Source organism: Micromys minutus (genome assembly GCF_963924665.1).
Source record: "Micromys minutus genome assembly, chromosome: 12".
NCBI lineage: Eukaryota > Metazoa > Chordata > Mammalia > Rodentia > Muridae > Micromys > Micromys minutus.
The window spans coordinates 42,140,526-42,153,772 of NC_137981.1; the positions used below are offsets into that span (position 1 = coordinate 42,140,526).

Here is a 13,247-nt window from a genome sequence, read left to right on the forward strand (position 1 = left end):
AGCCTCATCCTTTTCCTTTATTCTTAGATTAAATGGCTGCTTTTCTTTAAGTGGAAAATTATCTGATTATCTGTTTCTGTAGTGTGACAGTTTCATTAAACAAACAGAGGACAACGATTTGTAAAACAACCATTATATAAATAATAAATAACACTGTAAAACCTAAAGTTATAAAGATAAAGCAGTAATAAGGATGAACTAAATAGACATTATCTGTTTTTAGGAAACAGCATCATTAATGGAGTTATACTGTAAGCATTGAAGACTGTTGTACAGTTGCTTTTATGTTTGTATTTATTGTATAGCAGAAGTATAAAAATGTATAGAAAAATATTTATACTTTTGGCACTTGAAAAAACAATCTGAGGCTTACAGCTCATGCTACCAAACCTAGTGTGGAAATAAGGCCTTTCCCTTTTAGGGTGAGGAGAATCTACCAGCAAATAGTATTGTGTTGGTAATTTTGTCCATGATAAAGAAAAGAAAGGGATGATCGGCCACAAACTGTGGACCACCATGGCCAGTTCTCCCTGTCATAACTGCTCCAGTCCCACCAGCTGCCACAGTGCCCTCCTCTGTCACATCCACGGTGGCTTGATGGAACACCTCAGAAAGAAAAAGGTCATTGCCCTCAGACATTCCTGAGAAGTTGGCCTTGCCCTTGTTGAAGGCATCCCCCATGCCCATGCTTTGCAGAATGGACTTGAGTTTATAGCTTTGTGCCAGTTTGAACTTGGGAATGTAGACCACCACATCATCTTCAGCCAGTGTGTCTTTGCTGATCCACTTGTTGAAGTTAGCAAAGTTCATTTCACTTTCCAGCTATAAAACATAAAGAACAAACAAAAAGTTAATGTGAAAGAAACCTTTCAAAGTCTAATATTAAAATTCAGTTGCCAAGTGGCTGGAGAAATGGCTCAGTGGGTTAAGAGCATTCTGGAGGGTCCCAGGGTTGATTCTAGGCACCCACATAGCAGCTCACAACCATAAGTAGCTTCAGTCTCAGAGGATCCAACACCCTCTTTTAGCCTTCATGAACATTTTATAACAGGGTATATAGACATTCATGCAGGCAATGTAGCCATAAACATAAAATAACAATAAATAATATTTTTTAAAAATTAATGACAAAGCTGACTATGGTGATGAGTACCTTTAAGTCTTGTACCCAGGAGGAAGAAGTAGGTGGATTTCTATGAATCTATGAATTCAAGGCCACCCTTGTCTGTTCCAGACTGCCATGGCTACACACTCAATATATACATAATGTATATGTATTTATATATATCTTACTTGCCAATTGCTTCTCAATTAAAGGTGGGGCTTCATGATACACACTACTATCCATACTGGGTTTCTTTTTGGGGGAGGGGTAGGGAGGCTTGATCTTTTGTAGGCCTTGTGTTTGAACTCACACATTCTGTGAATTCATTTATGCAGTGGCCCTGTCATGTTCAAAGACCACTGGTGACTCTTATGAGATGGAGAATTGGATTTCCCCATAGATGCAGCTCCTACTAGATACCCCCTGCTCTAGTGGATAGCTGTATATTTATGCACATTGAGTCAGCATGAACAGACTCAGTGAAGTTTAAAAATTAAGTATGGAGAATGGATCAAAAACGTGGTGAGAGGGTATGAAAGCAATTGAAGTGGGAGAAGGAAGGAGTGGCTCTTATCAAGGCACATCATCTACACACATGAAATTCTCAAACAATTAATAAACTATAAGAAGAGTTCAAAAGGAAAGGAAACTTCAACCCTACATAAAGAACTATAGGCAGCTAAGAATGCCAAAAGTGACAGAAATGCTCTTCCTTAGGGAAGAACACACTGATCAGTCATCTAACACCAAAGGGTCAGCCTCCAAAGCATATATATCTATAACATTATGCAGAATGAACAAGCTGTATACATGAGTACATGTGTATGGATATCAATCTATGTATATAGATATATTATAAATATAATATGAAATGATAATTAATGAAAAATAGGCTATGGGTTTGAAAGAAAATAGGATATAAGGAAGGGTTTGAGGAGAGGAAGAAATGTAAATGTTGCAATTATAATCTCAAAACATAAAAAGTGATAAATGAATTTGCTATGTTGAAAATTTAGTGAACTGGATAGATTTTGTGAGATGGTAGCATAAACAACCTAAATTTCAGATTTTGCAATTTTGTGACATAGAGCATGCATTATCAACTGATTCATTTATTTCTGTGACAAATTACACACCATTTACAAGTCATAGATGCTCATTTTGAGAAAAGGAAAATTTGATGGCAGATTTGAAATTAAAATGCATTACCAACTCCAAGCCAGTGGATGCATCTTCAATCTCATCAGGAAGAAACAGGAACATACTAATGTTTCCAATATATGGAAGTTCTAGGATCTGAGTCTTCAGATTCTTTATGTATCCAATGTTCAGCTTTTCACGGAGGAACATCATCTGGACAGGTTTGCTCTCATGCTATTATTGTTATAAAGTAAAATATGAAAGTCATGTCCTAGGTGTTTAAGATATTTACTCCAAGACTAACATACTGAATAATTTCTGCTTCAATGCTAATAAGAAAATGTGTTTCCTTCAATAAACAAGGCAAATTATTTTGTATATTGTTGAGAAGTTACTTGAATTTAATGGATTTTTAAACTTTATAAACAATAACTTATAAGATAATAGCAATAATAATTATGAAAATGAGCCAAGAACTTAGCTAAATCTTATTGAATATTTATAAAATCCTTTTGAATTAGGTATTATTCTATATTTAAAGATAAAAAGCAGAACACATGAATGATGTTCTTGATATAAATGTAGAACCAACATCTAAGTTCAGGTTTAGAATTATAAAACCATGGTCTTCATTTCTATCCCTGTCAACTCTTAGGAAACTACTGAACATACTCAGTGCATTAAAGAGTCAATGCCCAGCATAAGCTGTAACTGGCAAGTTGTAGGAAAATCAATGAAGTCTCTACAGTTTCTGTCTCCTTTGTAAAAGCTTAAATACATGTTTGGAAAAGGCATCTTGTCTCATACCGAGTTCACATGGAAAGGATAAAGCCCATTAAGTTTCTTCTCAAATTGAGTCTTCCACCTTCCTTTGAAGTAGATAGCATTGACCAGGACCATCTTGGTGTCTTCATCTACAGAACCTTCAGGTAGCAGGTTTGGGATTTCACCTTCAGAGAGTATAACACATGTTTACATTTTTATAATAAAAGCATAGACATTGTATTTAAAGTGTAAATTTAAAAGTATCTGGAAAAATTTTCACTTCCTTTTATAACATTTCCCAAGGTGTTTTTAAGTAATCCCAAGTTTATTCAACCCAGAAGGAGGTGAAGAAAAATTGATTCGACATATTTTAAGGGAATGGGGGTAAAATTCAAAAATGGTTTAAAAGAAAAATCAAAGTTTTCTATGTGGAAAAAAAAGAAGAAGAAAATCCTAAAGCTTTACCTTTGGTTTGAGTTTTGACCCAAGCATTAATCGTTTTTCTAGCTTCGTCCGCACATTCAAGGAAGTCTACTGCCTCAGGTTCTGTCGAGTAATATTTTTTACATAGTTGTATGTATTCCTTCAAAACAAGAAAGCATCAAATATTATTTACAGCAGAATGTGGATAAGGGATGGTGCGACAAGTTACCCACGTCAAGACTAGTGGGACGTGGAGAAAATGGGAGTTGAGATGGCAGACCAGTGTAGATCAGGGATCAGTGTCTGCAGCCAGCACTCCCTCCTCAGCTCCAGCTGCCCTTCACATTAAAGATACTGACTAAGAACAAAGGCATAGCTCAGGGAATAGAGGAGAATAGCAGTTGCATCATTTGCTTTCTTTGCATGGGACATCCTCAATGTGGTGTGGAAGAGATAGCTTGTCTCTTAAAAGCCCACTCACAGTTCTGTCTCCACTCCCAGGAACTGTGGAGCAGGGCTTTGAAACTGTGCTTCCTGATGGCATTGGAATCAGCCCTTCTAGCGACAAGCAAGCTTCACTTACTGCTCTGAATCTTGCAGACTTCTCTCCAAACAGCTTGTTTGCACTTTCTAATAAATATTCTTCCAAGCGTGGTGTGTTGATTGCTGAGCTGAGAGAGGAGAAGGCTGAATGGATTTTATCTCTTGCTTGTGCCTTAATAAAAGAAAGAAATTTTCATAAATATCACAGTACTAAACTTTCCTACATGAATAACATTTTCTCAACACAGCAATGAAAAACTCATGCATGTTTATCTAGTCCACCAGAGGAAAGAATTTTTGTAAGAATGCTGTTCAAAAAGATTCACTGATGGCTCTCATCAATGATCTCAGAAGAGAGGCAGAGATCTGAAAACTGAACTCAAGTTCAAGGCCCTTCATAGCAACACAATGAATTCAAGGCAAGTCTGATTGCATCATCAAAAACAGAGACATCAAACAAAAACCAAAAGAAAACCAAAACACAACAACTGAACCAAACAAACAAAAAAGCAAAACAACACAAAAACACAACAACTAAAACAAACAAAAACACATCTGCCACCATCAACAAAACAGAAACAGAAATGTGTATGCGGATGTGATGCAGTAAGGCTTTAAAGGTACATTTTAAATAGTTTAGAATTTCTACTAAATAGTTTAGATTCCATTAGAAATAAGGAAAACCACTGCCCAAAAAAAATGCAGGTTCCTTTGAAGTTTGTGAATTACAGTGTTTCTAAAGAGTGTTTATTACAAAACAGACACACTCAGAGGATCTAAAGTATAGTTTTGCAATTATAGTTAGTGGAAATGCACTATATTTGAGGTTTGTGATAAAGATATGTTTATGTGATACACACACAAACACAAACACAAACATACTAGTGACTGCATGTGCAGCCAATGTTTTTTTTCACTATATATAGTGAAGTATACATACACATAAGTATACGAGCACATACACACATATCCTCATGTTCCCAACATATGTATAATTTTACTTCCCAGTTACAAAATGCTCAACGAAACTCTAGTGAAATGTTACCAAAATGCATTTAGGCTTAAGAAGTTTCCACTTTACAAGGTAGCCTCTACAGTAGAATAACCAGAGCTTTATAAATTTACAAAATAAGTGAGAAATCAAATGTTCAACTTGGAGTCTATAAGTGGTGTGATGGACAGGCTTCACTGGCAGCAAAACTGGACTAGAAGGCAAGACCGAGGTCTACGGTGTTTCAGAAGACACCATGGAGTTGTTTCCTACCTAATCTATCCCACAGAATACCAATACCTCTCTTTCCATTGTGAACTGTGAAATCCCTATTCATACTATGGACATATGAACCCAAATAATCTTGTAACATACCAAGCAACACTTTTAGAATACATAATATATGCGTGCGTGTACACACACACACACAGACACACACACACACACACACACACACACACACACACACACATACACGCACAGTTTTGTTTATAGATGGCAGTTGTATTTATATGGCATACATATGGCAGAAGACTGTGATAGAACTGAAAACAATTGTGACAGAAAAGTTATCAAGTCTTCTGGACTGTGTCCTAACTCTGTGCCTCATTATTGGATGCCCTTAGGATATTTATCACTGATATTTATCAGCCAAGTCTGAGTGTTGTGTCTATGGATGGGAAAACTGTGCTACCTTTCTTCTCAGTTCAACGCTGTGGATTTGAGACAGAAAGAATACTAAAGAAACATGAAGACCCAAGCCTGGTACCTGTAAAACAGCAGGAGGATAATTGTCCTTCTGTATCTGTTGCTCGAAATCACAGCCACTGAAGTTCTCTGGGTTTCCCGTGGTGACGTCATAACTGCCAATTTTGTTAAACTGCAGCACCTGCAATCAGAATCAGGAGGAAGGATGACAGAGTAATAAAATTACATCACCTCAAGCTAATGGCTTAGGTTCCTCTAGTTTAGCTTCTCTCAGCCTGTGGGTTTTGACCCCCTTGAGGGTTGAAAAATCCTCTCACAGGGACCACCTAAGACCATTAGAAAACACAGATATTTTTCATGACAGTTCATAAGCAGTAAAATTACAGTTATCAAGTAGTGGAAAAAAATTATAGTTGAGGTCACCACAACATGAGGAACTGTGTTAAAGGATTTTAAATAATTTGAGAAACACTGGTCTAGATGGTACTATGTCTAGTTCTCTACCTTTGTACATAGAAAAGAAACACAGGCATTTCTTCTGTATCATAAAAAATCATGAATCAGTTGATTCTAGCTTCTATAGTGGACATTGTAGAAATCAATTTTATTATGAGATAATTTATTAAGTCGACCCTGAATGATCCAAATTAAATGAAGTCCACAAAGTGTGTTGAAAATGCCAATGTTTAAAGTTGTATTTTTAGTTTTTAGCTTTTAATTTTTAAATAAAACAATAGAAATAGTTCATCCACTCTTCTCTGAAGCAGCTTTTCCTACTAAGTACATTTTAAGCTGAAGAAAGTTAGAAGTCATAGTGAGCTTTAACATGAATATGGGTCACATAATATTAACAAGGATCACCCAAGATAAGGTATTCACATATACTATATCCACACATAGAGAGAAATCAATATCTGTGTCGGGGAAATTTACAGGTACCTGATACACTGAATCTCTTTCCCTGTGAGTAGGGAGTTTCACACAACCCTGCAAAGTTGGTGAATATAGACTGACCTCGGCAAAGTTAGATCAAGTTCTTTCTCCACAAAACTGTCACCAACTCAACTTATTCTTCCAAACTTATATTCACAGGACCTCCTAATAATGTCTTTGGAAAACTCTAAATCTAAAGTACTTCCTCATGAAGCCCAGTAGTGAAGAAGAAACCAGTTTGTAAATTAGACTGGTAACTGGAGCTTTGTAATGAAATGAGCAACCATATTGAACCTTCTAGACTAGAGGGAAAAATGATGTTTGGGGTTTTTGTCTCAGTTCTCTGAGTCATATTCCATTACTTCTCTCTCCCATTCTCCCTCCTTCCCCCTTTTAAAGGATTATTTCCTATACAGGTTTTCTAGTTATCCTACTTTCAAGAACAATTGATCCTTAAGTTGGGCTTTTCCTGGAGAGCAAGAGGGCCTCTCTGAATACTAGAACAGACACTGCCTCATCAGGGACAGTGTCTCTTCCAAATTTGAATGTGAGGTGACTCTGGCCCATGCAGAGGTTCAAAAAAATAGTCTGGCCAGTACAAAATCACAGACTCACTCTAAACATAGAGCTGACAAACATCTCCTGCCTTCAAACCAATATCCTGTAGCCCTGTGGTGTCTGAGGATTTCCCACTCTATTCTGTTTCTTTCTGAGCAACTCAGATTTTCATGTGAGATTCGTGGTCTAGCTATATCGTTCTTGGTCCTTTACATTTAAAAGTTGAAATCACTAGCACTACCTAAGGTAAGATGTGGTTTACTGTTTGTTCAAGGCAGAGAAAATAAAGAGAAAAAAATGTTGTACAACTCCACTACCATCAGAGTTGAGCAATGGAGTTAATATTTGATGTTTGAACTCCTACAAGCTTAGAAAAAAATCCATCTGTCCTCAGACCTGCAGTGTGATTGGTTTAAATTGTCTCTGTGAAACTTAGCACTTGAAAAAATGGCACACTCAAAATGGTTCACTATGTTCCTGAGAAGGATGTATTTATTCTCGTGGGAAGGCAGGAAGGAGCCGGTGGCATTTTGGTGTGACTGAAAGCACAATGCATGCTTGTACTCAAAGCATATATTTTTAATATTTGCATGCATGTGAATGCAATAAAATTTTAATTATATCATTTCCACATTAGGGTCTCTGAAATAACAGTAACAGGATTGTTAGAAATTTAAATACAGTGAATGAATCTTCAGGTGTGTTGTAGTGTGTAATTTAAGTAGTTCCCAAGGTCTGGGAAAGAGTCCCGTGTATGAATCTGTCCATTCATCTAGGGAGGAAATGGAAAGCTTGACATCTTTGACAATGATGCTTCACATGCTCTCCACGCTGATTTCAAAGACCGGGTGTCTAGAGTATCTGGCCCCACTGTGCAGACATAGCTTCACAGTTGGAAAGTGGAGGCAAGTCCATTAACGCTATATCTAACTGCGCATCTCTATATGTGCTGTTTTCTTCTTTGTGACCCTGGCTTGAAACCATCAGGAAACATTTTTTTTTATAAGAAGGAGGAAAACATCCTACTCACAATGGCAGAATGTTAAGAGGGAGCCTCAGCTGGAAGTTAGGAAGCATGGGTGCCCTTGGGAAGACGTTGCCTGCAATCTCATCTGTACAATATTTGACTTGAACCCAACCCGAAGTCAAGCTTGCAAAACATACATTTGCTTTGCACAGTCAGAGGATGAAATTATTTAAAGAGAGATTGTGTTGGTAGCTATTTTCATCCTTGTAAAGATGCTGCTATCTTTCTTCTGTTTGCAGTAAAGTAGTTCCATGGTTTGGACGTTTTATAGGTCTAAACTTACAGAGCTCACGTTGTGATGACCGATGATGATAATCATGTCACCATTCCTGTTTCCTTAGGCTCAAGATGACCTGAGCAGGAAACAGGAGCAAGCCTGCCACTCAATTCAAATGTGAGGTTTAAAGCAAACTTACTCTGGCCATCTGCTGTTCAGTGTTCGTTCTGGCACCAAGGAGAACTATGGCCAATGTGGATGAGATGCTCCATGGAGAGATAAATATGTTCTGGGTAGCGTTTGATTTTTCTATCTGCTTAAGGAGATTGAGGGCAAAGATGGTGTTTGCCATGCTAAGTTCTTCCATTGTTTCAATCTAGAAAGAAAATGGGGAGAGAAAAGTTCTGCATGATGTTGAAGTCAACAGAGTAATACACACAGTGCTCTGCCTAAAGCTCCCTTTCTGACTTTCCCCTTGGAAAAAAAATGAGGGAAGGTGAAAACAGCTTACAGTCATGAACCTTGTGCAGCTCACTGTACCCACACAGAACCTTCCCCATCACCACCAATCTAAATCATTTTAAACAGGAATCCCTGCACTTTCATTTTTCCCCAGACACTGTAAACCATGTAGCCAATCCTAAGATATGATGATCATATCATAATGAGGAATGGCACTTTGTGATAGTCATATCGTGATGAGAACAGTAATGACAACACCCACTGAATTCCTACTGTCTACATGAGAGCTAGAGGACCATAGACACTGAACTGTATTAGACATTGACTTCTAAAATCACTTCACCTTCACTGAAACCCTATGAGGAAAAGAACTTATACCCGTACAAAAAAAGAAACTGCTGTTAACACAAAATTCAGTTGGCCATGCCATCAATATCAAAGGGTGGGAGAGGAAATGAAAGCCTCCAGAGTCACTCTTTAACTTCATGTTTCACACATATTTCCATCAGACATCTCCACACAACGCACAAATATGTACATATGCAGAATATTGTACAAACATCTAAATGGACTTGCCTTGTCCATATTCTTGTTGGGCTAGAGTGAATTCATCAGTCTTTATCTTCTCTAGTTTTTGAAGTGCATAGACTTGTTGGGGGATGGTATAGGCACCCAGATCCTCCCTACAGTATACTCACCACTCCTGGCTCAGCCTTGTTCTAAAGGGATTTCCTATGGACTGGGAAGTTCACTTCAGTACCTTCCTTTCCTGTCACATGAACCCTGGTGCTCACAGGAACTCAGGGATAATTCAATGTGTAGAAGACACACAATATGCTTAATTTATAGCTAACAATAGAGGGCAGGCACACCTTTCATGACTTATGTCCCTGTGTGCAGCTAGATGCTTGGACACACCAAAGGGTGTATGTGTGCGAAGGATGTTAAGCAAACACCATTTTCCTAGCTGTCTGTTTTTCTTTCATCATCATATAAAATAACCTATAATTATTTAAATAAATAGATATGCCAAACAATGACTACACTCAGCTCTCTGTAAACTTTCTGGTAGAGTTTCCAGAACTGGAGGGTAGTGGGGAGTTCCCTGGATGAAGCAAGACTGTGGTGTACCTACTGTCTGGACTGTCTACTGAAGTGCTGTGGAGGAGAGCATTTTCACTAAGCGTTGCCATTTATAACAAAATGCTATTTCATTTTGTGAAGATAAATTAAGGTAAATTAATTGCATTCATTAAATATGTCTTTGTTCCCTTGCCTCTTCATTTAATTTATGAGTGTGTGTTGGGACAGGGGTACATAAGTGTGAGCAAAAGGGCACGTGTTGTGGGTGGGGGCATGTGGAGGTCAGAGCCAGCTTTCTCCTTCCATGTCTACGTGGGTTCTGGGGCTGGAGCTCAGGTCACCAGGCTTGTGTCACACCAGTACTTTCATTTAACTTAGTTGTAACCCTACAGTGTGGATATGACTGACTGTTGTACAGATCTCATTCAGAAGTTTCTGGAGGTTACACAACTTTTGTGAGGTCCCACAGTTCACAGGAAGGTCACAACCATGCCAGCTGGAATCTGCCCCAGGAAGCCCACTGACTTCCAGGTGGTTGAATCCTTCCAATGCTGATGCAAGGTCTCTCGATGACTGTCAGAGTTATGGAACTGATATATTGAGAAATACTAGAAATGGGAAATTAGAAAAAGAATAGGAAAGAAGCAAGTCTGCATTGCTCCTTGAAAGTTTATTAATGTAAAATAAAACAGTTTTGCTTTCCTTCTAGTTTTCCAACAGATGCCAGGTTAAGGCAGGCAGTTCAGAAATTTACTCCTCCAGTGACTTAAAATTATAACAAGACTTCATGCAAAGGTTTCCTTAAGGCATTTCTTTAAAATAATGAATAAAATGCTGTTATGTTTCTATGTGAAAATGCAAATAAGGGATCAGCACCTGGAGAATGCCAGCTTCAGGTGAGCACATTCCAGTGTCTCCTATTCATACTTCTGTAACAACGATCAGTATAGCCGTGCTTTGCCATTACAGAAACTGAAGAGTCAAGACGATAATCCACAGAAGGGGCAGATTATACTAAACTAGGACTTCAGGTAACTTGATAGAGAACAAAATGTTACTACATGGAATGAAATTGTTCTGGATCTATTTACTTCATTATGAGCTCATCCCAGTCTGAGAATGTAACCGAGTACTGGGCTCAGATCCCTTTATTCTAACGATAAAGAAAAATATTGAACTAAAGAAACTGAATTGTTTTGTGTTAGAGAGGTGGACCTTGAATTCAGCATGTACTCAGGGATGATCTTGAACTTCAGATCCTCCTTTGTCTGCCTCCCAAGGGCTGAGATTACAAATGTGTGCAAGCCAACCTGCTTTACACAGCTCCAGGGATTGAATCAGGGGCATCATGCATGTTAGAAAAGCACTTCACCATCTGAACAACCCTTGTCCTGGAATTCTATTTTCAATGATGAGCTGTTAATTACATTTACATAAATATGATAGTTGGTATCTTTGTTGCAATTACGTAACTACATCTGCTACAGTTTGTTTAACGGGAGTAATCACATATCCAATGTTCTTTGGGATTTCTGCAATAATAATAAAAATGTGAAGAGGTAATTACTGCAGAGCTAATTAATTTCAGTGTCTGGGATTTTCCTACAAATTCCTCAAATAGTATTTGAAAGCTTCAAACTAGGGTACATATCCACTAGTATAGTACTCCCTGACTTGTGGACAAGTCCACATCTTATGCTTTAATAGGACAAGGTTATACCATGATGATAATATCATAAGCCGTACAACTCTGTATGCTTCCAAATATGACACTATGATTAACATTGGGATGAATAAATGGAAACTGTCTGCTGGGTGGGGCTCTCTCCTCTTTCTGTTGGTTCCTGCAATACAAGTTTGGCAAATTCACTGGTGAAACTTGGCAGAGGTGATGGATTTAGAAGGTACCACAGATTCACCACCTGTTACACTCCCTCTCAGAAATAGACCTGGATGGTGAATTGGATTTTTTTGCAGCATTTTAAACATTTTTTTACCATGTGTAATTGCATAGTAAAAATGTTTTAGAATTGTTTTCAAAACTCAGTAAGAACTAAGAAGGCAGTAGCGAAAAGGAAACATACCATCAAAAATAAAACAAATTTCTCAGAAACTGGGAGCAGTATTTTAGCTGGTAGTTTTCATAATGAATAATTATGCACATACTGCAGATTAAACTGTTGGCTTAGCTAACCCATTGGCTAATTTATTTGATATTTTCTTTCACAGAATCAGCCCATTCTAGAACTAGATTAATAAATACACTGTAATACAGAATTGTCCTGACCCACATTGTCTCTTTATTTTTATAGTTTCAAGCTTTTAATTTTAGGTGAAAATTAATCTTCACATATTAATAAATAAATAAATAACAATTTATATATTTATATAAATAAATGTAATGCTTAATTTTAATTCTTTAAGTTTAAACATTTTAATATTTGTAATTATTCATGCCTAATTTCATATCAAATCAATAGGTAATATAAAACATACATATTGTAACCTGCTCAATGGTATTAGCATTGAAACGCTAATGTACATTTCAAATTCAGTTTGGCTAGTGATACAGAGGCATTTGCTGACTTCTGAGACTCAAAGGTAAGCATTCACAAGTTCAAGTCTTAAGCCAAAATATCTTTAGTTAGACAAGTGCAAAAGAATGCATGGTTCCATTTCTCTACTCACCGTCTACAGAGGTCAATATAGTAAATATTGCTAGGAAGGAAGAGAGACAAAGGGCAGACTGTCTGGATTCACTGGAGCTGGTCAGAGCGATTGCTGAAAAGCTTTCCTACCTCGTTATCTGCTGAGCGGCTGACACACAGGAAATGCTCCTTGGAAGCTGGCACAGTATGAACAAGGTAATGACTGGTTTTATAAGGCTCTGCCCCTCCCACACAGCTCTTTTTTTTTTTTTTTTTACTTTTTAATTTGTATTCTTTGTATGATTCAGCATTTTACTCATAAAGACATCATTAGAAAAGAAATGCTTGTTTGTAATGTTCAGTTTAAGAAACAGCTAGAGAGTGTGATGTCATTGAAAAATTCAAAAATTTGGCAATTTCCCATTTAAATCTATTAGCTGTAATGTGCACTTCTCACCCTCGAGTCTCTCTCTTTTCTCTGGGGCACTCAAGTGCAGCATAGACTGCAAGATACTCAGCCCACCTTTGGACGGCCACCATCTGTGGGAGTCGTTACAATGAAGGATGTGGTCTTTCTTTTATTCCCCTTTGGATCTACAGAGAATCAAAGGAGCCTTCACACAAAAGAGAAAGAGAAAAAACAC

At 37.6% G+C, this 13,247-nt stretch overlaps 1 protein-coding gene across 1 annotated transcript; it reads right to left on the bottom strand.

The window, feature by feature from the left end:
* Positions 1-417: 417 nt before the first annotated feature.
* On the bottom strand, positions 418-8,777 carry SERPINB2 (serpin family B member 2; the record flags this gene model as incomplete). The annotated part of the gene is made up of 7 exons (XM_080925884.1): positions 418-822; positions 2,315-2,479; positions 3,053-3,195; positions 3,476-3,593; positions 4,017-4,148; positions 5,737-5,856; positions 8,610-8,777. 7 exons carry the CDS (start codon positions 8,775-8,777, stop codon positions 418-420), a joined length of 1,251 nt encoding a protein of 416 aa, XP_080782010.1.
* Positions 8,778-13,247: the final 4,470 nt, after the last annotated feature.